This window comes from Rhipicephalus microplus, chromosome 8 (assembly GCF_043290135.1).
Source record: "Rhipicephalus microplus isolate Deutch F79 chromosome 8, USDA_Rmic, whole genome shotgun sequence".
Taxonomy (NCBI): domain Eukaryota; kingdom Metazoa; phylum Arthropoda; class Arachnida; order Ixodida; family Ixodidae; genus Rhipicephalus; species Rhipicephalus microplus.
Genome location: NC_134707.1, coordinates 19,547,738 through 19,573,344, shown reverse-complemented (window position 1 = coordinate 19,573,344; position 25,607 = coordinate 19,547,738). Strand labels below are relative to the sequence as shown.

The 25,607-nt window shown below is 45.2% G+C and overlaps 1 protein-coding gene across 3 annotated transcripts in view; it reads left to right on the top strand.

Annotated features, from left to right (window-relative positions):
- Window positions 1–25,607, top strand: part of LOC119165240 (uncharacterized) — a 61,081-nt gene that overhangs the window by 20,159 nt on the left and 15,315 nt on the right. For all 3 annotated transcript variants that reach the window (XM_075871228.1, XM_075871227.1, XM_075871229.1), the window contains exons 8-16: window positions 2,242–2,431; window positions 3,349–3,522; window positions 14,873–14,919; window positions 15,480–15,607; window positions 16,789–16,904; window positions 17,467–17,552; window positions 19,563–19,716; window positions 21,113–21,221; window positions 23,320–23,584. In XM_075871228.1, coding sequence (XP_075727343.1) covers window positions 2,242–2,431; window positions 3,349–3,522; window positions 14,873–14,919; window positions 15,480–15,607; window positions 16,789–16,904; window positions 17,467–17,552; window positions 19,563–19,716; window positions 21,113–21,221; window positions 23,320–23,584 — 1,269 coding nt within the window. The remainder of the gene's footprint in view (window positions 1–2,241; window positions 2,432–3,348; window positions 3,523–14,872; window positions 14,920–15,479; window positions 15,608–16,788; window positions 16,905–17,466; window positions 17,553–19,562; window positions 19,717–21,112; window positions 21,222–23,319; window positions 23,585–25,607) is intronic.

Here is a 25,607-nt window from a genome sequence, read left to right as displayed (position 1 = left end):
GAGTAGTAGTATCAGCGAAGAGCGATGCGTGCCTCTCGAGTATTGCGGGAAGTGTAAGTGGCGTCGTCAGCTCACCTTGGGATTGCGCCGGAGGCACACTTGGAGCCACAGGATGGAGGTTGACGGTACTTCCTTCCACCGTGAGGCGCACTTCCCCGGAGAGCAGGTAGTCGGCCCCTAAAACCATGTCTGTGGGCAGGTCGTCGAAGACGGGCACCGAGGACAAAAACTTGCTGCCGGCCTCGGTGTTGAGTTGCAGGTTTAGGGCACCGACCGGTAGTACGTCGCCACCGAGACCCCGCAGTGGTGGCTCAGTCCAAGGCTGGAGAGGTTCGGAGGCGTGGCGGCGAAGCAACGCCGTACGTTGAGCTCCGGTATCAACGAGAGCTGTCAGTTCTCCGATGCCGTCGACGCGGACCTTGAGGGTTGGAAGTGGGCGTGATTGATATTGCATCGCTTGAGGTTGGCTTTGTGGGCAGCTTTTATACCCATGCCCGATGCGGCCACACGTATAGCATCCGCGTCTCGGTGAAGCTGACTCCTTTGGGCCAACTGCAGCCGCCCGGCGATGAGACGTGTCCTGCAACTCCATTGCCTGGCGTACGAAAGTGGAGATGTGGACTGGGTGGTTGTAGGCGGACAAGACGGCTGCGTGCGTCGAGTCATGGATCCCGTCGATGATGTACTGCCTGGCTGCGGAGGAGGTCCACTGTATATCGCAAGCTTGTAAAAGGTCCAGCTTGTCGTAGATGTAAGTCGCGACGTCCTCGGTTGCACCTTGCCGGCGTGACCGCATGGTCATGAAACGGTCGTCGTAAGCGCTCGGAAGCGGCGCAAACGCGGATATCAGGGCCGCGCTCCATGTTTGCCATGTAGCGTATGTACTGCCTTGGAAACGATGCCACGCTTGGGCAGATCCTCGCAAACGTCCTTCAGCGACCGACTTCTTAATCGTGTCGCTCCACGAGTATTTAAGGGCAACCGAGTTTATCACGCTTACCCAGTTGGTAGGGTCATCCTTGAATCCATGAAAATATGGAATTTCGTTCTCGTTGAACGATCCAAAAGAGGCGCAGCCAAACCCGGATGTCTTGAGCTCTTGGGCGAACAGAGAGAAGCCTCGAGAAATGGCCTCGCTGCAGTCATGATGCGGTGCCGCCGTGGAGGCTTGGACGCCGTCCGTGATCGGTGGGGAGTTCGAGAGCACTCGTCCATTTCGAAGTGTAGTGGACGCAGGGATATCGGGGTCAGTAGTTCGCGACTGCGCCATTGTAACGAGGAGAAATAAGACAAAGAGACAACGCCTTTGCTGCAGGCCGGCTGTTCTTTATCTGCCTCCTCTTCCTATTGTAACGAGGAGAAATAAGACAAAGAGACAACGCCTTTGCTGCAGGCCGGCTGTTCTTTATCTGCCTCCTCTTCCTCGTCCTCCTTCTCCTCCAGGTATGCGCCGAGCACGATCGCCGCTTTGTCATCATTACAATATATATATATATATATATATATATATATATATATATATATATATATATATATATATATATATATATATATATATATATATATAGGGCACAAAGACAAAAATCACAGCATATTTCATGGAGTGAATGATGACGAGTGAGGCGAAGCGTACGTTCGTGTGGGAGTCCGTCCCCATTCGTGCATGCATCCATGCATTCGATCACGTTCGGGAATGCAGACGGCTCGCAGGAAACACCGACGAGACGCGAGCCACGGAAGCCGAGCGCAAGCGTCTTCGACGCACCCGCCGCTCTTCTTCGTCCATGCCCCGCAAATAATCTGCCACGTATGGCAACTATCCAGGAGACCGAGAGAGGCACTCGTTCTCCGCGCACTTGGGCAAAGCACGCGCAGCAGTCGATGGGGGAGCAGCGGTGATTCGGAAAGTAGCGGCAGTGGAACTCCATTTAGGGAATGAGACGAGAAATGGTCATTCATTTCTTTTGTCTTCTCCTCTTTCTCGTCTGTTTTTCTCTCTTGCACGCGTGACCATTGACAAGGTTATTCTAAGAGGAGCTTCCCCCTTAACATAAATCAGAAGAAAATACTCCGAAGCACTGGCCCACAGGTGGAAACCGGCGACCCATCGCTTCAAAGTTTCTTTCATTATATTTTTATGGCATTCGTTGTCTCGCCCTAGTGGTTTACGTGTTACTTTTATCAATTTTTGATTCCGAACAACTGTATTGTACCACCTTAGCAGCTTTTCTTTTTTTTCAGGCCTCAAGACGCGACGTCGAATGCGGGATCTACCCGCGTCATTTGCGAAGGACTTGGTGGCAAACCACGGTGAACCTTACGCCTGGTGGTACGGCCAGATCTTGGCCTACATTTTTCGGCTTCAGAACTCGACACGCGAGTTCATAGAAGACTTCAAGATAAAAAATGACTACAAGCATCCTATGGTAGCGTGAGTTATGGCAAAGTTACACGGAATCTGCGACTAACACACCGCGATAGCTTCCAAGAGCCTGGAACTACCTCCTAATTGGAGTAGAGTGACTAATCCCCTCCCCTATAAATGTATTGCAATAATTATTCGGAAAATGTAACTTTAAATGGTTTTTGCACGAGCACAGATATTCATTGATTAGTAAAAATAACTGCGTTAAGACAGTATAGTGGCGAAGAGGAACATAAAAAAAGCACTGGAAACAACTGCGTGCAAGCTTATTCGTAAAGAAAATATCTCTGAGCATATAAGAGAAAAAAAAAACAGAATCGAGAAAGCCACCAAGTGCACATATTGATAGAAAGCAACAGCATCATTAGGCACCACGTGTCGATGTAACGTTATTAGCATGACTAATGCTTTATTCTTTCGAGGGCAGTCACTGAACAGACGCAGATGTTCCCTTTCCTGTAGGCGAAGACACCTCGCAGAGTTTACACTCCGACCGCTTGTGCTAACAGCTGAGAAATCTCTCCGTCTCGATTTAAAGCTGTTTATCGAAGTAACGTATGCCAACTTACCCTTCAAGATGCACATGTACAGATATTGTCAGCGCTTTATTCACAGCTTCCATCTTCACTCCATGTCAGCTGTGCCGTTAAAATACAGTGTGTTGAAAGTAGATTGTATCTTTATGCACTCCCAATGTATTAACCATCCATGTTCTTGCGCACATTTGTAATTTTTCATGTATTTATGTACATATCCATTAGTTTTTTGGAGGTGGTAGTGGTTGTTTTCAATTTTCTCACCGCCTTCCCCAGACTTTGTCTATGGTTGATGGGCAGATATTCAAATCAGTACACTTAATAATGGAAGGCTATCGTGTAGCTTATCGACATTTGTTTTTTTTTTCGTTTGTTGATGGGTTACAGCTTGCATATTCGGCGCACAGACAAAAAGAAGGAAGCAGCCTTCCATGACGTGGCCGAGTACATGCAGCACGCTGAAGAGTTCTACAGCTCCCTGGCACTAAGGGGCCAGCCGGTCCAGAAGCGTGTGTTCATCGCTACTGACGACCCCGAAGTCATTACTGAGATAATACAGAAGTAAGAAATCACTTTGCAATACATAACATGGTAAAATGACTAGGATCAACGTTTGGGAACCATTGATTGCCACAAGGAAGAGAAGACGGGGGGGGGGGGGAGTATGAAACATCATTGCGAAAATCCTGTGGCCTTGGTGGTGCGGATTCCACAACTACAGCTTGAGCGACAACCCTCGTGCCTTGGCTGTCACCTAGACAAGGAATTTTAAGATTTTTTTGCGATTTTCAGCCTCAGTACTCTATTTCGTAAGGTACACTCTAAGCGTCTGAGTTCGGACAGTGCACTACACTGAAGCAATCCTATACTCTGGAGTCATGCTGGAGATATCAAGATTTCTTTTTTGGTGTTGTGGTCTCCAACGCAGGCCGAAATAATGCAGTGATATAACAATTTGCCATAAGGATGTCAATATTATTGACTTATTAATATTATGAAATATAATAACCAAGTATCATTACGTAGAGGACCGGACGGAAATGGAGAGGTACTGGACCGTTTAGTACCACCAATAGGGGGAGAACACCTGCTTATGTTTATAGGAAATATAAAAGTAAAAGTGTTGAAAGGTAGGATCTATGTCAGCAGGGCGGTTAGATCTGAATGAGACGAAATGCAGGCAGACATAATACAGGAACACAAAAAATCGGTGAACGGGAAGTTACGCCACTTTCAAAAAAAGAAAGCTGAATATTATTTGTCTGCTAGTGAAGAGCGGCACGTTCTGTAGAAAGCATGCCACCATTGAGGGTTGCAGACCTTTTTCCTACTAGACTGGGTTTCTTAAGTAGCAGTACCTGCTGCTGTTGGCCGCCCTGCATATAGGGTGTTCTAATGTCTTGTAAGAATTCACGTGCACAGTACTGCCCTTATGTTCTTGTTGGTATAATGGTTTGCACACTGAGACAGAGCCAGCTGCTAACTTGCATGTTAATGAACTAATGGGCTTCTAATTTATCCAGAAGAGAAATTTTGACAAGCGTCGTTGCATGGGTTCTCGTTTACAATTCTATTTAGGTGAGGTAGTTGGTAGGTATTGATGTTCGAGAGACTAACGTGCAAATACAGACGCAAAAAAAAAAAAAGACATGCCAAGACACCGCCAACGCCGAATAATAACTGAAAAAGGCTCACGTCAGCGGAAAATTAAGGTACACACAAACACTCATCAGCGCATGTCCAGGTATGATGGGATAACGATGTGTAGAAATGACAAAACGCGCCTAATGGCTGAGGCCTTGCACATCGATAAAGTGCCCGCTCATGCACGAGCCAACTCTCGATTAGCTATCTAAAAGGCTTAGGGCCGTTCCACGCGCTTCCCGCACAGCCGCAACGCACGTGCCGGGACCCCTACCGCACGCTTGCAGGGAACAAATATGCCAATTGGCGACGCTGCGGAGAGTGAAAGAGCGTCGCCAATTGGCTTATTTGTCCCTCGCTTGTGTGCGGTAGGGGTCCCGGCACGTGCGTTGCGGCTGTGCGGGAAGCGCGTGGAACGGCCCTTAACGACTGAACAGTCATCTCTCACATAAAAAAGCACGCGCACTGATTTCATAGCTTCTACTTTTTTTCTTGGCATGTGCAGAAGAGTCTTTTTGTCGGGCTTCTTTTGCACCACTGCACTCCTTTTCCGGTTGTTAGTTGACGTATGTTAGTTGATCTTAGTTAGTTGAGTGTTAGTTGAGTTAGTTGAGTGTTAGTTGAGTGTTAGTTGATCTTTCACTCGTGTGCGCGTTTGCATGTCTATTTCTTTCAACATGCTTTACACGTGAGAATAAGGAGCTTGTTTGTAGCGCAGTCGCATGTGTAGGTCAACTGAAACTTTTAAATGCTTGAGCATAGTTTACGTCAGTTTTTATGGCGTTTCTCCACGAAACATCACCAAGCTAATGGGCAGTGAAACGCAGACACTGTTTCCAGTTGAGGTATTGCCACATATTCAATAGGATATTTTTGAAAGCAGCAGTATGTAACGGCAGGCGCATTCGTGTGCAAATATTGCGAGAATATTGCACGTGCCATATTGATGCACTCTGGACGTTTACGAAGGTGGTTAATTATTAAATACAATTATTTTGTCCTAATTTCATTCGGTAATCTTCACATCACAGCCTTCGAATTACCTGCTTTCACCATTACCATTGCTTTGTTGCCCACCACTGAATCACTGGACTGTTTCAACGCGTAGCTGTTTTCGGCGGTGCAGGTTCCCCGAGTACAAGGTGATCTCCAACCGTCTATCTGCTCTTGAGGCCTTCGATTTGAAGGCTCGATTTCACAACTCTACTCTCACTAGCGTGCTCATTGACATATACCTGCTTGCCGAGTCGGACTACCTCGTTTGTACCTTCTCTTCTGGGGTGAGATCAATGGCTTGCTTTTCTTCTTGGTGACCTATTCTAGTGATAGCTGGTCACCTAATATTTCAGCTACTAATGCGTAGCCATTGTTCAAGTGTTAATTTCAAATGCATATGATCAACACGTCACCTTTAGAAAGCGAGTAAAGTGCTCACGAGTAAAACGAAGCCACGTAAGGCAGTTTTTCGTAGTCGCCATCTTTCTTACGACGTTGCCCAGTGCAGCAGAGGCCGGGCGCTAACTGCTTCGACTGTCGTAATTCCATGGTGAATGCGTTCTCGCAATGACTAATAATTCAGGAATGGGTTCACATGTGCCTTAGAAAATGTGCATTATGGTCAACCTTATTCTGCTCCGACTTTATATATCAGATATTAATCAAACTACCCCGTATAGGTAAGATTCGATACTCGATTTGAAATTCGAATCCGTAATTCTGGTCCAAAAAACATAATCTTCCTGAAAGGGTTAAACGTTTTTCGATAGGATCGTGAACATGCCAATCGACTGTCGGAAGGAGTCACCATCGTTGTAAAAAACTCCATTCCCACTCGAGCCATCGCATTAAACACCTCTCTTCTGACCGTTGCTGTTAGTATCATAGCGCAGAAAACCATCTCCATTTGCTTTGTTTACGTTGCCCCTCATGAACATGTAACTTTACGAGAAATTAAGGTCTTAATGACGCAAATCCCAGAACCATTTGTTTTAGGAGGGGATTTTAACGCCCACGGTACGCTATGGGGCCGTGACAAAACATACCGAAGGGGAAAAGTAATTGAAGATTTTATTTTGTCGAACATCTGTCTTTTAAACTCTGGCGCACCCCCCGCAGGGGCGTCTGTGCAAGCAGGCGTTTGGTTTGTAGCGACACCACGGACCCGAGCTAACGGGTAGTTTCGACCTCTCCCACGCCTAGCCATGCGTGGCTGAGCCGTGTCCGGGAAAAAGGGGATCCTGGTGGTTAAGCTGACGCTGGGTAATTGTACCTTCAGGCCCCCCGGCAGAGGCAACACACCCCTTTGGCCCCGGCTTCACGTAAACGGCACCCCTGGGCTGACCCACCCAGGGGAAATCGGCAGTCGCCTCTTCCTGTCTCCTTCTCTCTGCATCTTCGCCTCTTCTACTACTTTCGATCTTTCCTGTCCTCTCCTCACTTCTTTTAGGAGCGAAGCTCCTTAAGGTGTGGGCTGTGCGTCCCCTGTATGTAGCCACCTCTCGTTCAGTTCTAAGTATTACGCTAGCCACCGCCCGATCTAAAGGGTACAGCCATATCCATCCATCCATCCATCCATCCATCCATCCATCCATCCATCCATCCATCCATCCATCCATCCATCCATCCATCCATCCATCCATCCATCCATCCATCCATCCATCCATCCATCCATCCATCCGTCCGTCCGTCCGTCCGTCCGTCCGTCCGTCCGTCCGTCCGTCCGTCCAAAAGATGCAAGATGTTATAAACTAGACGGCGGTACGTGTAGTTGATTATGAAAGATGCGAGGTGTTATAAAATAGGAATGATGCCACATATGGCGCGTGTCATCGTTCGATATAGTGCGGTGACGTACGCTAGGGGGAGCGTTGCAATAAAATCGAGTGGGCAAAATGTACGGAGGATTCATGGTTTACCAGGTTTACCTCCGGAGCTTCGCCCACTCATCATCATTCACTTCGTGGATATGGCGGCATTTTTTTTTACTTTCACAACTCTCAGCGGCAAGGGTTAACCTTGTGTGGATATCCAACCTCGGCTAGATATATTAAGTCATAGCGGCCATATATGGCTGGCGCTTGCGTCTCCTTCGCGTCTCGCAGCGTTCCCTTGTTGGGCTCCGAGGTGGGTCGCTGGCATGGCCGCCGAATAAGCTATCAAATTTATGGGAACTCCTAGCCCCCTCACAACCGATCGCCCCTCCAAGAGGGGGCGCACCGATGCAATTTTCGAATTTCTCTCAATCAAGAAAGTTAACTTCCCGAAATACCACATCATCCACTGTGAAAGTGCAGAAAAAAAACTATAAGCATTTCACCTTTTATTGTGCCCAAATGTCTTATAGAAACGCTAAGAGCGGGCTACAAAGCCACAAAGACCGTCAGTGGTAACCTGCTACTCGAGTTGAAAGACCGCGCACAGTACCAGGTCATACGTGGCCTGGAAAAGAGAAAAAATAAATAATAATCACAAAGTTTAAATAGAACGTAAGCTTCCAGGAAGTGCGGCAGGGCGTTTCCCCGCAATTTGCTGGGAACGCATCGTGTGCCGAAGTGGTGCGAGGGGGCTGAGCACCACTTCGGTTTTCGACAATGCGTTGGACCACACCTAGCGTGCCGAGGCAAATGCCACAAGCCCACACGGGGAAGCAGCCTCGGCTGTCCCGCCCTTCCTGAATACAGCCCCACTAAAAGCCCCTGTGAACCCTGGCAGCAGCCAGGGCACCACACAAACTAAAGAGGTCCCCTGGACCTCCAGCCCGGTGGGGTTTTAGGCTCCGTCTGTCACGACGAAGCCTACAACGAAAACATTATCTGTCGTCTCTCCTGAGGCGATGGACACATCAGCTGCACCGGCGCAGACTGCGCCAAAGGAGCGGCGGGGTTACCTCGACCGCTCTAAAAAAGAAAAAAAAACGGTAATTACAGGGTTTCCTAAAGGCTCTGTAAAATGGGTCACTTTTCTCTTTGATACCCCAGCCACACTCATTTCGTACACACAGCAATTCTTTACTCGCAATAAAGAGACACAAATTATACGATGGAACGTCAGAGGACTGCTTCGAAACCTTGATGATGTCCACGAACTTCTACGTAAACATTCTCCTATAGGGCTGTGTGTACAGAAATTACACCTAAAATTCAAGAATACAAAATTTTCTCGTCAATATGTTAACTTCCGAAAGGAGAGAGATGATTCAGTAGCGTCATCTGCTAGTATAGCCATGATTGTTAATCGAGGAGTAGCATGTACTCATGTACCGCTACTACGTTCCTAGAGGCAGTGGCTGTCAGAGCAGTTCTATTGATTAAGCTCGTCACCACCTGCTCTTTATACATACCGCCGCAACACCGCGTGGAAAAACATGAATTCCATTATTTAATAGATGAGTCGCCAGAACTTTATCCGGTTCTAGAGGACCTGAATGCGCACAGCGGTTTATGCGGCGACTGTCGATGTGATGCACGAGGTCGTCTCATCGAACAGCTCCTCTTTTCATCAGGTGTTTGTCTGTTAAGTAGGAAAGAGGCGACATAATATATAACCTTGCCAAGAAAACTTGCTCCTTCATAGACATTACTATCGCACATTTTGCCCACGCACATTCCTGTGCAAAACTCCCGACGGCGTAAAATGGAGTGCTGCAAACCATGAAGTTACGTTAGAAAATGAGGTCCTAGTCTCATTACCTCTTCTCTATAGGTCCTAGTGGACCAGCCATGTTGATCTAAGGGCAAATCACTGCGATATGCCGATCTTTATAAAACCTGTCCTTGGTCACGCAGTTCTGCCGTCTCGCCTACGAGCTGATGCAAGCCCGGTACGCCGAAACGGGCGCGGATGCGACGCCCAAGGCAGTGTCGTTGGACATCGAATACTGCTACGCTTACGTGCCTTTCCCACCTCGACGAACGCTGTACTACAACAAACGCGTCTTTCACAACGAGCTGGAGTGGACGGCTCCGGGCGTACTAATTAGGGTGGACAGACGAGTTCATGCCCGTATCTGAGGCGAAGAATAAGATATACGCCGACGGATTCAACACCGGTCGTCGCGTGGCCTGTCGCGCCAATTGTAGCCGCATCATATTCCCGCGTTTCAAGACGGTGCGGACATACTCCCTAGCGCGATACGGTGCTTTCAGCGACTCGCAAGCGTAGTTCTATGTGCGTATAAATTAAACGTGCTGTTCACTGTTTGGTCACCATTTCAACGGTATATCTTCTGATCTGATGGAGTTAGCAGCGATTCGATCGCTCTGAGAGCCGAGCGCTAGACCTAACTGATGCCGGTAGACGGCATTTCTGCTAAACATTGTTTAGACTTCCACAGCTTTTCTGAGGGCCGGGGGGAGGGGGGATTTCACTCATGAGAAGGTGCTCGAGAGATTGCCCTTTTTTGGGAAATTTTCCATGAGTGAAACACCACATGGTAATTCAGGGTTTTAAAATATTTGATTTTGTTTGTGTTATTTTCAAAATAGTGTTGACACTTTTGTACTGTTTATACAGGAGTGGGAGCAAAAGATAGAACATTCACGTCAACACTGCAGTAATCAAATTAGGCCGCAGCAGCTTGGCTGAACAACTACAAATTAAGAAGACAACATGCACGCAATAAAGCTGGAGTGGGCACGAAACTCATGTAATAAAAACGTAAAATAGATAAAAAACATGACAAATAACGCTTGTACCTGGTACGAAAAAAGTGTTGGTAAGGAAGGCAAAGCAAGGAACAGATTGTAACAAGGAAAATGCCGCACAGATAGGTATTACATTCTCAGATTTGTGATTCAGTGCTAGGTGTATTTTGCGGCATTTCTAGAAGGTCACCAACTGTACACTGTTTGGCATCAAGTCGGTCAAGAGCATTCTATTCATGATTGCACCTAGTAAATAGATGATATTAGATTGTGTTATCGTTGCACGAGTATTCTTCGAGTGTATGATCATGCGTGTGGCGTGTTAGCCTTGTTGCCTCGGTTTCTACGTATCTTGCGTGGTGGTCTATTTTGAAAGAAAATGGCACAGTAATAAATAAAAGGCAATAATTTTTTTTCTTCGCTTTCGAGTGCGCACAAACCTGCATAGATTTTCCGCATTGCACTGTTTTGTATCAATTGCATGCAACTGGCGTCACTTTCGATGTATATGTTCTTCAGGCTCACTTATTGAACACGTCATTAAGGCCAGTATACAGCCATGCTGCCCCATAACTAATCATGCTGCCCCATCACCGTAGTGGTGCTACCGAATTCCCTAACGTGCTGGTGCCCTTGAGTGGACGATTTACCAGGCTGAACAGCCTGAAGGTTATCCAGGAGGAGCATGAGGCAATGGCCTTGATCTTGCAACCTATAAGCGACGTTTGCCGTTTCGAAATGGGTAGTACCTGTGAGTGCCGTGTTGCGACCTCATTTAGCGTGCGTTAAGGGAACTATTTTGAGAAGTCGACTCTCGACTAACACCAGCTGAGGCCCGGGAGAGGTGCTTTAATGCTGGATTCATAGCTGTATACCGGTGCAACCATGCAGTTAATGGTGAGAAAGTTCCCATTCTCTCGGTTATTGTTACCTCTGCTGACTTTTTAAATGCGAAGCGTTTCCTAGTGAACTTGGCGAGTTTGAGCGTATCTATCTATCTATCTATCTATCTATCTATCTATCTATCTATCTATCTATCTATCTATCTATCTATCTATCTATCTATCTATCTATCTATCTATCTATCTATCTATCTATCTATCTATCTATCTATCTATCTATCTATCTATCTATCTATCTATCTATCTATCTATCTATCTATCTATCTATCTATCTATCTATCTATCTATCTATCTATCTATCTATCTATCTATCTATCTATCTATCTATCTATCTATCTATCTATCTATCTATCTATCTATCTATCTATCTATCTATCTATCTATCTATCTATCTATCTATCTATCTATCTATCTATCTATCTATCTATCTATCTATCTATCTATCTATCTATCTATCTATCTATCTATCTATCTATCTATCTATCTATCTACGACTTTTAGCTCTCCTGGTCGTTTGGTTAAGAGGATCTACTCTATTTGCTATGGCATACCATGACTATGACGAGCATAACTGACTAGTCATACAATTAAATTCTTAACATTTATGTCATGAATGTCATAATTTACATGCGGTGGCCTTGCTGCTACTGCGGTAGTTTTGTTCACGTGACTTATCGCAAAACTTGTATGGTATGCCATGACTGCATGTTGAACATAAGTGACATGCTCTCACGGGAAAAATCATGACATGGGTGTTATGTAAGAGCATGACTACGTGCCATGCTCATGATACCCTCAGGGTCGTTTCGCTAGCTTCACATATACCAAATTTAGTATTACGTGACGTGAGTGGACGACGCAGGTAAATGACCCGTCCAAACTTGATAATCTGATAATTTGCGTTGCTTGTGAAACACGACTACACGCTACGCTCATAGCCCGCTGGTGGCCGTTTTGTTAACTATACATATACCAAATTTGACATCACGTGATGTGCACAGACGACAAAGGTAAATGACACGTCCGAGCATGATAATCATGACATGCGTTTCATGTAAAACATGACTGCAAGCTACACTCATAGCGCGCTCGCGGCCGTTTCGCTAGCTTCACATATACCAAATTTGGCATTGCGTGACGTGAATGAATGACGAACATAAATGTCATGCGCGAACATGATAATAGTAACATGGAAGTCATGTACGGCATAATTTATGTCCACTTCGTAACATTGTGCTCATTTTAAAGTGACATATCCTTCCCCATTCGTGCTTCTCAAATCATCGATTTCAACTGCACGTGGGATCTGTTATTTTTCGACAGGCCGAGTTTAATTTATGGTCACTCATTTTTAAAGTAGAACGTCTCGCTTCTTGGCCTCTTCATAGTCGCAACTGTTGGCGTTCTGGCCAGAGTGTAGGGAGCTGTAAATAAAAATTTTCATGCCACCAAGTTGGTGGCGATGATCATCCGTTTTGAGCTATGACAAAAATAGTATGAGAAATAACCAGGCAATGTTTGAGGCGGTATAACGAACCATTACAAAAGGAAGTGGGTGAATGTTACAAGCGTTCTGCCCGCAAGTAACACAGCGATTTTCAGCATGCACTTGTGCAGTAGCCCAGATGTCGAACTCAGCTGCACAGCGTAAACACCGATGAGTAGGAATGTCCATTTTATATCAGCCTTTCACCCAAGTTCCTGTAGATGGTCACGATGAAAAGAACGTAAGCTAAAATGTCAGGCATCAAAAATGTACATGGTTTTCTGTAAAGTTTTCTTGCACAAGTGCAAAAAAGACCAATAAATGAAGGTTTAACTCCAGTACAGTTATTAAAAAAGTTATATTGGAAACGGTAGTTCCTAAAGTGATTCGCTCAATACCATCGATAACTAGTAAGAATTACAGTGTAATTGTCTTTTAATTGCTGCTTCAACAGATTTACTTCGGTTAGCAATTGACTAAATCCAAAGATAATATTACTGCGATAGCAATTATATTAAGAATCTCGGATGGATTCTGCCGCGGGCGTCAACGTTGACATCGGCGTCGCCTTCGTTCACCGTATATGTGCAGCTATCAATATATATGAAAACTCAAGAAAGAAAAAATAGTCCAGAAAGAGACCCCGGTGTGCGAAATCAATCGTCCGACCTCTTGCGTGTGACAGCGAGGCGTCAGCCGCTTAGCCACGAAGGAGCACATCCTGCAACGTTCAAACGGAATGCTGTTTACGCGTACCAATTACTACTGGCGAAGGCCATCTCCGAGAAACTATCACTTTTTCAGCATTGTCAGCGAGGTGGATCAATGAGCGCGCGTCGCCAGATCATCACGACGCGGCGGCGGCGCGCCCTCATCTAACACACATACTCTGTCCCTCGGACAGGGGCGCTAGGTGCATGCTCACTAGTGTGCGCGCTTATCTCGTGGTGGGGATAATCGTACGCCTTGGGCTTTCACTGGAAGTATTCTGTTGTAGTTACCGGGCGCACAAACATCACTGCACTCGCTTTTCAGACACGGCGGAGTAACAAGTGAGATGCTTATTCGCGTTCATCTGTACCTGTGATTATGTTTTGTGCGTAATTTGTGCGTCAGAAACGCGGGGCACGTTTCGATCTGCTTTGCATTCTTCTCCTTACCTTCCAATTTGTTGCTATCGTGTTTATTGCTTTGCCTTTGCGGCAAAGCTGTGGCTTTCTGTTGCAAGACACCCGGATTAATCCAGCCAAGAATTATCGAACTAGCAATTTTAGAGATGGCTAGGTCATCCATTACTAGAAGGAGATACGATGTTATAAACTTCGAATAACTTATGCGACATAGCACACTAGGTTTTCAGCTGACGCCCTCAAATTGTGAAATTTTGGAAGTAGACTTCAGTATGCCGGAGCACCGACCTTTTAATTTTGAACGCACATGTTTTAAGGGTGAAGCTCCCTAGGGTCAAGCCATGTCCCCTGTTCGTCGGTTTGACACGCTGTGAATATCCACACGCATATAGATATGCATATGAATACTTATATGAACATCTCAACACAATATGTGTATAGTGATCAGCAAACAATTTTGTGTATTCTGTACATACGATTCGTCACGTTTTTCATGATCAAGTGGAAAATGTACGGGCGACTCGTCATCATTCACAACGTGGATATGCTGTGACTTTTTTGTCTTACGGGTGTGCACAATACGCAGCAATTACATACTGTCTTGGCCTGTTTCAAGAAGTAATTGTTTCTTATGGACGACTTAATACCCATCGTGTCTTATGAGGATTCAAAACAGACTCTTCCACTACTCTTGTGTGGGTTAGGATTGTTCATAAAATATTGGCAGCCAATATTTTTCTGAAATCCAGACACGATCGATGTAAAATGCTAAATTTTGCACAACAGGTGTTTTAATGAAGTCTTGGAGAAGAATTGATTTTGCTACAAATAGGAACCATCTTTCTGTGTACTTTGAAATTGCATGTACCATAAAATGTTGAAACAATAGAGAAAATATTGGTTGATTATACAACTTTCAATGGAGGTAGTGGTACGTCCCTCTTACTCAGGAATGATGTTTGTTGCCATCGTAAAATTTCGGTTCGCCTTACCTACATGAATTTTGATTTGCATAGATGAGATTTAGTGAATATCCCTCTGTCTTTTTCTATAATCAGGAGGCAATGATTGGTCATTTTTCAATCTGTTGTCACCGGTTTATTGCAGCAATGAAGAACATACAAGTACTACCTTTCTGAAAACCACCTCTTCGGGTAAGTACCACCTCTACGGGCTCGTAATTATCTGAACCTGTTATTTGGGGGGGGGGGGGCAACTTTGGGTGCAGCCACTGGTATGTTTTGGCGTTTATTCATATGCTACTACTGCTAAATTATTGTTTTTCTCTATTACACGTTCATTACATATTTCATCATTGGTAATCGGCACTTCCACTGAATTAAGAACTAGCGTACCTGAGAATTACACAATGCAGAAAATATAGAAGTATTTCACTTTCTACTGTGTGGTGTGTGCCATGCACGGAGGTCAAGAATAGGAACAAGAGGAAGAAAAAGAAAAGGACCTGTGCTTGCAGTAGGTATTCAAAGATATTTCGAAACGACGTACGTTGCAGACGCAGGTGTTCTTATTCTTTTGTTTCTTTACGGCATGGTTGAGCCCTGCACCGAGAACCTAAGTTGGCTAGCAGTTCATAAGACAGTGCGCATGAGACCTGATTGGGCTATTGTAATCCGTCCTTGAATCGAAAGCTCAAGTTTCCTCCAATTTTTCGTAACGCTTCGTTTTTCCTCTTTTATGCCTTTTGTCATAGAAAGGTTCATGCTCTCTAACAAGAATCGACTGTCGGTCAAGGCCATCGGTACCGTAGTCCTAATGACGTGCCTGTGTATTGTCTTAGTCATCAGCTCCGGGTACCCACGCCGCACGTTCCGCCACAAGGTGCGTGTTATGTTCTGTCGCTCGTATGTCAATCGTAGAGCATAGACAGTGTGGCACCGCATGTTTTACTACTACTTTCTATGTTCTCTCTGTGCACAGTTTTTGACTGAGTGCTTATCTCTGGAACAGACATGTTTTTCTTTTCTTTTCGAAGGGCTTGTTTCAGGAGCGCCTATATACTGTTACGTGGCCTTGCTACCACTTTGTAGAGGGATTGATTGATATGAGAGTTTAACGTCCCAAAACCACTATATGATCATGAGAGACGCCGTAGTGGAGGGCTCCGGAAATTTAAACCACCTGGGGTCCTTTAGACTTTGTAGAAGGAAGCTACGGTTGAAGGTCATAGCGCGTCATGGCGACTGCGAGGGGAGCGATGACAGGCAAACAACCCCTTGCTTTCTGTAACAGTTAGAAGGGGCCATGGCGGTCTGTTCACCCTTACTTTAATGACCAGCACTGCAGTTACGGCTCACTGAGTGCGGGGATGCGGCGCGATGGCGTCCGAGCAAGAACGGGCAGATACATTGATATATCTCGGTCGTGGTATGCGAACTTGGTCTCGTTTGTGGTGTTCGGTTAGGGTGAGACTATAAACACATTTCGCAGAAGTGTGTAAACAACTTCAAGACACATTGAGGAAGGCAGGAATTGCTGATAGCGTGAGAGGAGGGGAAAGAGAAAGTCACGATGGGCAAGAATGCAAACGCTGGTCAAAAAAGTAAAAACACTCTTGTCGAGATGAGGTTCCGCCCTGCTAGGAGGGACTTTGGTTAACTGTGAACGGATTGGCTACCAAATAGTTGAGGGGCCTCAACAGGAAGTACATTCTTTTTGATTGTATGGCACAACATACTACATGATGTATGAAACTCGCTTCACTTCGGCCTAGGCTGTAATCGCTGAACTGACCGATCAGTCAGTAGCCCGTACGATGCAACTTTTTTTCTAAAACGTAACCACTTGGTGGTAAACAATGGTACTCTGTATTTTGTATGTAGTAATAGTACCCTAGGCTCTATCTTCACAACGTTAAGATGAAGAATAATGCGCTTTCGTTTGTGTGCTTCGGCAATCTGTGCATATCTGAGTGTCAGTAAGTCGCTGCAGTGTATATTCATGTTTTTTACACCGTACTCGCATCATGCTTCATCGTCGTCGATGATTTATTTCTTTACTAGGACTTCAAAAAGAACACACAGAAAAACACCATGAAACGAAATAACTTCGCCATGCGGATCAGAAAAGACTCGTCTTTGATGGCCTTTGGTTTGTTGAGCTGCTCGCCAGAAAGCAAGTGAGTGGAGAATGCTGGAGAGTTCTTTGGCAAACAATGTTTGGTTCGTTTATTTGTATGATAAAAATCAGTTCAGTAAAATAGCTGAATGTTTCAAGCGGCATGCTATTGGCCACCTGCGCTAGAGAACTGCATGGGTTCTGCAATGCCCGTAGCTCCGGGTTGTAGACCAGTCTCGAGAGTGAGCTGGAGGACTCGCGTCGAGCAGAGCTTGGGCTTTGGGCAGTGTATTTATTTATTCAATTCTTTAGGGGTACCTCACAGGTCTTTGAAAAGGCATAAGGTAAGAGGGGGGGGGGGAATCAGTACAATATATAACGTGATATTTTGTATGCACACGCGTAATAAATTTTTTCGTACTCTAGAAAAAGCGACATTACTAAGTATAAGTTGCTAGAAAAATAGAACTCAAGCAGTAATATAAAGATAACAAAGCAAAGAGTAAAATATGTTCCCAGAAAACACAGTAATATCTCTGTTAGAATTTTTTTAATTAGGTATTATTAAAATTTCCCCAGTGAATAAAATTGATGGTAGCTTTCGGTGGATTTTTTTTTACCAGCTTGACGAAAGACCCCTTCGACACGAAAGACCCGGTGCCACAGTCCTCCCGAGATGAAAAGACTTTCGACCCTACAATGCTCACAGGTGAGAGAGTAATATTATATTGTTTCAATTGCGGTTTGTTTCGATATAATAGTTCAATTAGAGTGCATGTTCATAAATGCAATGGCAGCGAATATTGCATGTTCATCCTAATAGTAGTGCCCACTTCGACAGGCTTCCAAAAACGATGGCAGAACGTGTTGCTTCTTCTATTTTACCATGCATCCCATCACGAACAGCGAAAAGAGGAGACGCCGATTCCTTTTAACGTACCTCACACTTTAACATTGCCAGTGGCTACCCGTTGTGGCAATGTATGCAAGCAAAATATGCCATACCCCTATATTTATGAAAGACTATATTTATGAAAGACAGTAATCGACTGGATCATTCACTGGTACGGCTGCCCTTCACAGGAGGTGGGATACCCTACTTTGGTGTAGCTTGCTTGTGTAAGCAGTTCACGTGATGTGGCTTTACTTTAAGCACATAGCCCCAATGCAAAGCAGGGCAGTTTATTTTGACAGGATATAGCGTCATGTCCTGTCGAAACAAGCAAATCCAACCAGCCCCGATATGACGTGCTAGTGCGAGGCCGTGCAGCCAAGACAGCAGAGATGCCGTGCACCACTTTTCCGTTGTTAGCCGCCGTGTATGCCTCTGCCCTCATCACACGACGTACTACAACTTTTGTGCCATTCAAGTTGTGTCTTATACTTTGTTTCTGCATTAAAGGGACGCACGTAACGGATTGCCACTGGCACGCAATAGCCGGGGCCTTGGGCTTACGAGCAGGTAATTGGCATTTCTTTGGGTTGCCTTCGTAATGCCATCTTTTGGGGGGGGGACGAAAAGTTTTGTCATTTTGGAAGAACATATGAACAAACAGGGCATTACCACGCCTACGCTGTCTTCGGCATTGTGATTTCAGGGAACATATTGGCGAGTCTTTTGACTCAAAAATGGAGATGATATGCGAGAGTATAACATTTTCAGAATTTCGCGTTCGACGAGACTGTCATGAAATGTTCGCTGCGTAGCTTCGAGATCACTTTACTGCATTTATGGTGTGCGAATCTAAGTAGTTCAACTCGGATCACTTGTCACAAACCACTTTACACTTCACAAAAAAAAAAAAAACCGGCTCATTCAGAATAAGGCATATTTTGGCAAGTTGAAAGGAGTTATGCATCCTTCAATGACCAGCACAAAAACAAGGACGTGAAAAAAAGTATCACACAAAGCAGGTGTTATGTTGTAATTCTTTTTGTGTCCTTGTTTTCCTTCTGCCCATTTCGAAGATGTGCTTCAGTCTTTCCTAGCCCGAGGCGTGCGTAGTAGAGTGTCAGGAAGGTTGGCCTTGCTAAGAAATGGAATAAGGAAAGTCGCATTGTTTGCCGCGTAGAGATCATACCTGTATATCTATTATTTTGCTCGCACTGACCACCATTCATTTCACCATGACTTCTAAGGTACACTATGCCATTCACCACTGTACACTATGACCATATCAGTTTCACATTTACCCAGTAGTATTTCTGCTATATCCAACATCTTTTCCAGGCTGACCCGTAGGTCACGGGATCAAATCCCGGCTGCGGCGGCTGCATTTCCGATGGAGGCGGAAATGTTGTAGGCCCGTGTACTCAGATTTTGGTGCACGTTAAATAACACCAGGTGGTCGAAATTTCAGGAGCCTTCCACTATGGCGTCTCTCATAATCATATGGTGGTTTTGGGACGTTAAACCCCACATATCAAACATATCAACATCTTTTCGAGTACCCACTCTTTCTAGTTTACGCAATATTATTTTCACTATATTCACCACTTTTTCAAGTACCCACTATACCCGGTCGGAACATATAAATGTACCGATAGAACATCCGACAAGGTGGTCCTGTTCAGGTTAAGTCCCGGATACATTTCTTAGTACCTCTCTATGTTAGGCGCTCATATTACAGATACAGTGGTTCGCTGACTCGCCCAATCAATCATTTTGAGAGTTTAAGGTATAGAGCACGGAAATTCCAACAAAGACCTCTTTCAACAGGTGCTGATGATATTCACGTCGAGCGCTTGGCCAGGTTGGAGTCCAGCATCAAAGGAATGCGTGAATTTCTCGTGCGACACTTGCCAAGGCGATCCTCTAATGGCAAGATCACCAGAGCGGCAGCGTTCCTAGCCAAGGCTCGTGAATACCTGAGGTAGGCTTTGCCATAGGTGTCTAACCTATTCATAGTTATGGGCACTTTATATTTGTACGCTAATTTCTGCGTGATGTGCCGAAGTTAATGACTCTTGCTCTAGTTTGTTATGCCTCCGACCTAGAGTGCATCCAGAACGAAAAAGAGCAGAAGGAAGGCACGTGACATAAACACAGATCAAACTCTATGGATAGTGAACAATCTTCCGTGCAACCTTGGTTGCCTTAAATTCTGTTATGATGTCAAAGAGGTTCTAAAATTTTTAATTTCTTGGGTTCCTTCACGTGCACCTAAACCTAGTACACCGGCCTCAGCATTTACCCTGTATGCAAATGCAGCCGCCTTGGTTGAGCTTATCCGCAAGTGCTAGGAAAAAAATCACTTGATTTTATAATGCAGTAGTGGTTTCGGTGGATTTCGGTGTAGCCAACCGACGTAGCCTGCAAGATTCAGCGTCAAAAGAGCCAAATGCAACTAGCAGCAGTGCAGTAAAACTTAACTTCATTGTTTGTATACAATTAGATGTATTATTTATTCAGGAAGGTGTGTAACCGCTGCATCGTACAGGTACCCACCTACGCAGCAAAAACATGAAGGCTCACATAGAGGGTCAACGTAGATAAAAACCGACGCAGTGAGCGGTGGAATAGAAAATTATATGTGTTAACAGGGTGAGGGCAGGGTGGGTCAGGGAGCGAACCAAGTTTGAAAACGTCACATTTGAAATCAAGAAGACAAAATGAACAAGTACATGTAGAACATGTAACTGCTGGTCATTAAGGGTAACCGACTTGATTTCTTGAGAAGGCAACGCATGAGAGGGACATAGAAAGTGAAGCGGGCAGAGGAGATTAAGAAGTTTGCAGGTATAAAGTAGCAGAAGAAACCATAGGAAGAGGTTCATTGGTAACACATGTGAGTGTCCTGTGCCCTGCAGTGTGCGTAATTAGGTTGCTGCTGCCACCACTGCTGCTGCTGGTGATGATGATATTTTGACGAGTTTGATCTTGTATGTTATCTGTACATCCAGAAACAGGAGACCCGTTAGCTTAAGCAACCTATAAAATGCTTCTTGCCCAGTTAGATGGTATGACCTGCATGCAGCCTGCAAGACTTAGTAGCCCTAATTAACGGTGTAAATATTTTTTTATAATTGGAGTCATAATTATGCTGACTCCCAACCCCAGAATTTACACCATGACTAACTCATTTTGTGAAGCTCACCCTCAGTGCAAAGACAGTCTATATACCTTCAGGAAATGTAACTTGATGTGTTTAAAATTATGTGTTAGCTGCAATTATTTGTTTCTGAAGCTTTTCCGAATGCTGAAACGATGCCCGACAGGGAATATTTAGTGATTTTAAACTAATGCCTAATTTATCGCTCTACTTGCAGGGTTCTGGAAGCAGACGTAGCAGCGATCAGAAAGACAGACCGAGCTGTCAGAATGAGTGCGGAAAAAAGCCTTCGCAACTACGTCCGCAAAACAATTGAACAGCTTCAGGTGAGAGAAGCTACATTGCACTAGTTGCATTATTCATAACGTTCATGGCACAAGCAGTAACGAAAATCAAGCCTCTCTAAGCACAACAACCAAAAAGAAACCAAGAGCTAAAGACTAATTTCAGACTGAGAGATATTTATATACAGATAAAAATACGTTTTTAGCACTTTCCTGTAGGTTGTACAAAATTGATTCCTGAAAACAGTCAGCAAAGAATAATTACACACAGATGGTTGGTAGTGGTCATAGGTTCACGTTAAAGAGCCCCAAGTGGTCCATATTTTCGGAGCTCTTCACTACAGCGTCACTCATAATCATATGGCAGTTTCGGGACGTTAAACCCTACCATCATTATAATAATAGTGATCAATAGGCTTTGGTGTGCCAAAGTCACCCAATCATTATGCGGACCATTTTAGTGGAAGGCTTCAGAAATTTATGCCACCTGGCGTTTTATAACGTCTAACTAAATTTATGTGCACGAGCTTATCTCATTTCCATCTACGTGGAAAATGCTACCTCTGTAGCTGGGATTGGTTCCTTGACCTTCGGGTCAGCAGCTGAGCACTGTAAAAACTGTTCCACAACGGCGAAGTAGTTGATAGGCAAGCTTTCAAACTGAGCGTAGAAATTTGATCACACACAGGGAAATCGATCACTACATGTATCGATCACTACATTATTGAACCCGAAATGCTTTATACTATGTACACCATGGCGGTTCCGCCGACGTTTTTTCATTACGGATATTACGTGGAAGAATATATACTAACAGGTTCGAAAAAAAAAATGAGAAGGAAAGGTTCCGGTCGCGGGGCGTTGAACCAGTGACCTCTTATTTCACAGCGCGCTATGTGGACCACTAGGCAACGTAGCGTACATTTTTCAGATTACTAACTGCCATATATTTATATGCACCATACACCCTATGGTGGTAACATGTTCTCTCTTGCGCGTAAGCTCATAAAACTTCCCGTTCAGGAGAGCGCGAAGGTCACTTCACTTGCTTCTCCGGCCGCGTTTATGCTCGCACCACAGAAAGAAGTAAGATTAGTGGCAGTTGTTTGCGCTTGTCCTTTGTATACTTGTGCGTTCGTTTTGTGCATATTTCAGTTGAAACAGCGCGTTTCAAGGTGACCCTGAAACTGTTTTGGCAATTTCGTACAAACACATCGAGCTGGTAGACCAAGTCCCAAGCGTCATAATTGGAGACCGATTTTAGCTTACTGCGTAATATCTGTAGTTTGATATAGCACTTGAAAGCTGCGAATCGCTGCAGATCGATGCAGATCGTTGGGACTCGGCCAAATGCGTTTTCAACTGGCCTTTCACGGAGTGACAGCCTCTTGGCCAGACCACGTGAGCCGCCACGTCGCCGTGGCTGCTGATCTGATCGACTGCCATGGACTGTAAAATGCACGGAACTAAGATCGGCCCGTAGGGTGGCGATACTTGTCGGAGCAGATACGAACCACTCCGCGATCTTCGTCTCTGCTGCTAGACAGTGTGTGTGCTGCGGGGCGGACAATGTGATGGTCTTCGAGACTGTGCGGAACCTTTCAGCGTGCGGTTTCGGAGGTCTAGACTGGTAAAAGCCCCGATCATCGAACGCGCTCACATGAGCTCTGCGATCGACAGCGATGCCAGCATACCCCATAATTTCAGGAGGCCTGGCAGAGATGAGAAGTAGGGTATGACAGAACTGTCCGCAGCGGTCTTGATACACAGCGTGTCGCTAAATTTATTGTGCGAATAGTTTGGTGATGCTGTAGGCTAAATGCTGACAAAGCTTAAGAACAGTTTCAGGGTCCTTTTAAGTGTCGAGCTTTGACAGTTGTTAGTCCGCGCACGTACTGTGTATGCTAATTTCGTGTGTGCTTTCTGCTTGAGGTGCGCGCTTTAAGTTTCGAAATGCCTGTCGTTCTGCACATGACTGGACACATGTGGCTGTAGAATTTACCCTTCACCCTTGCGGTGAAACAGTCGATGCACAACAAGCACTCAACTTCCTCTGTGAATACACATTTCACTTTCATGTTATATCGATTCCTAGGAAGAGTTATCAGTCACTTTTTTTTGTTCTTGTCTTGCTCTGCAGAACCCAGCCGACTGCAAATCAGCGCCCAAGCTGCGCTGCGTGCTCAACAACACGTGCGGACTTGCGGCCGGTGCTCACGACGTCCTTTGGTGCTTTGTGGCAGCCTTGCGAATGGGTCGCACGTTGATTCTCAAAAGCACGCGTTGGCACTATGCTCAAGGCGATGGTGGCTGGACAGAAGTGCTCCAACCTGTCACTGGTCCTTCTTGCAACGGTGCTGGCTCCGAAAACATGATAGTCGACGGCTACCCCGGATATAATTCTGGTCAGCAATTACAATAACTATGTCAATTGCAGAAATATTAAACACCCCACGTACGGGGAAATCCTCGGTGAAATTGATGATGCAGGTGTGACTGATGAATGATATGTGGGGTTTAACGTCCCAAAACCACTACGAGATTATGAGAGACGCCTTAGTGAAGGGCTCCGGAATTTTCGACCACCTGTGGTTCTTTAACGTGCACCCAAATCTGAGCACACGGGCCTACAACATTTCCGGCTCTATCGAAAATGCAGCCGCCGCAGCCGGGATTTGAACCCGCGACCTGCGGGTCAGTAGCCGAGTACCATAGCCACTGGACCACCGCGGCGGAGATGATGCAGGTGTGAGGCAGCAATTGTGTGAAATCTTCAAAGTTACTGGTAGCCTCACGATCAGCTTGCGCTAAATAGCAGCTTGCATCGCCAAAACTTAAAACCGCTAATATTGAATCCCAGGCAGAGGAGTTGTCACGTGACGAAGAAATAAGCTTAAACTGTCGCCTCTCCGTCATGACGTCCGAGATAAAAGAGAGCAGTTGTAAGAGCGCATGAAGTCAAAGTGCTTGATTAATATATTTCTTTTTTTAACTGTCTTGTAGATAGATCCCCTCGAAAAAACATTTGCACATGCTTTATAAGAGCGCTTGAATCGGAACAAGTCGATGTAATTCGTTGCAAGGTTAAGCTGCACAATATATGCAATGCTATAATAGAACAGTGAACACGTACCCACTGGACCCTGCTCTTGTGTGCATGTTTTTTTTTCATGTCTTCGTCGTTCCTGGGGACACACTTTCCAACATTTATAGTCAACTATGTTAACGCGAACGTATGTAGGGAGGCTGATTCTCAGCCGTTATTGTGAGTTATACTGTGCTAGAGGCGAGAAATAAAGCAGGACAAGCGCCAGTTTTGTCTTCCTCCGGTCCAGTGTCTCGTTCTCAGAGCAGTTCAAGTTCTAAAAAACTGTCATAATCATGTTCGGTTGCCTCAGCATGCCGAAAATAAAATGATAATACTGCTATGGCGCCTAAAATCTCGTTTTACAGAAACTTTGGCATCGGGGTCATTGGTTGTGAGCAAAAAATCATCATCATGTGCGGGATTTAAAATCGTGCAGGAATCATATAAAATGAAGATTAAAAAACATGGCCCCATATCTGCATGTTTCGCTGCGAATGTCGCCGAAAGACGATTGTTTTGCGCCTGAAGAAAGTGAACAAAACGTTTATTTGATGTTCTGAGCGAGAACACCACTGAATGGCGTTCTGGAGGCGCTGCGTTAAGTACCTCGATGCGTGCAGCGGAGGCAAACGAGCGCATCTGGGCACGTGAGACATGAGGGCTATCTGGCAGTTAGCTTGGGAAACAAACCACGCGCTGTGCGCGCCCTTCTCGGAGGCGATAAGGTGTAGAACGCAAGACGACAGGTAGGTGCCACCACCAAGTCGTCTTAGCAAAGCGTTGAAAACGCTTGCGTTTTCGTGCATAGCGTTGCCTTTTCAGCGCAGCGTGATAAACGCTATGGTCCGTAATATTACTCATGTATGCCTTCGCTAGTATAAAGGCACAATAAACTACAGAATATTGGCGTGTTGATATTATGCCTATAATATGCGCAATTTTTGCCTTTTAACGGACAATCGCACAAGTATGAACGCCGAAATTTGAGCAATATTGGTGGGCGCTGTGGATGCGGTTGGATTTCGGCCGTTGCGAGCATAGAGTTATGGTTGCCAGTATTGTTTCGGGGGACAAACAGATAAGACCACCGACAGACAGACAGACCAATTTTTTTTGCGTTAAAGGTCCCCAAGAAAGACTATCGTCTCTAAAAATTCAGGTCCATGTAAGGATCAAACTCGTGTTAATTGCATGACAAGCAGGTGTTCTACTCACAGCCACCCGTCTCCTTTTTGATGCAGGGAAAGTAGAATTCCTGCTTTAAAAACACACGTTATGTCCATATACTTCACAGTGCCACGTGTAGTATCGCAGTGATAATGCGTGGTACAAGCGTTCGA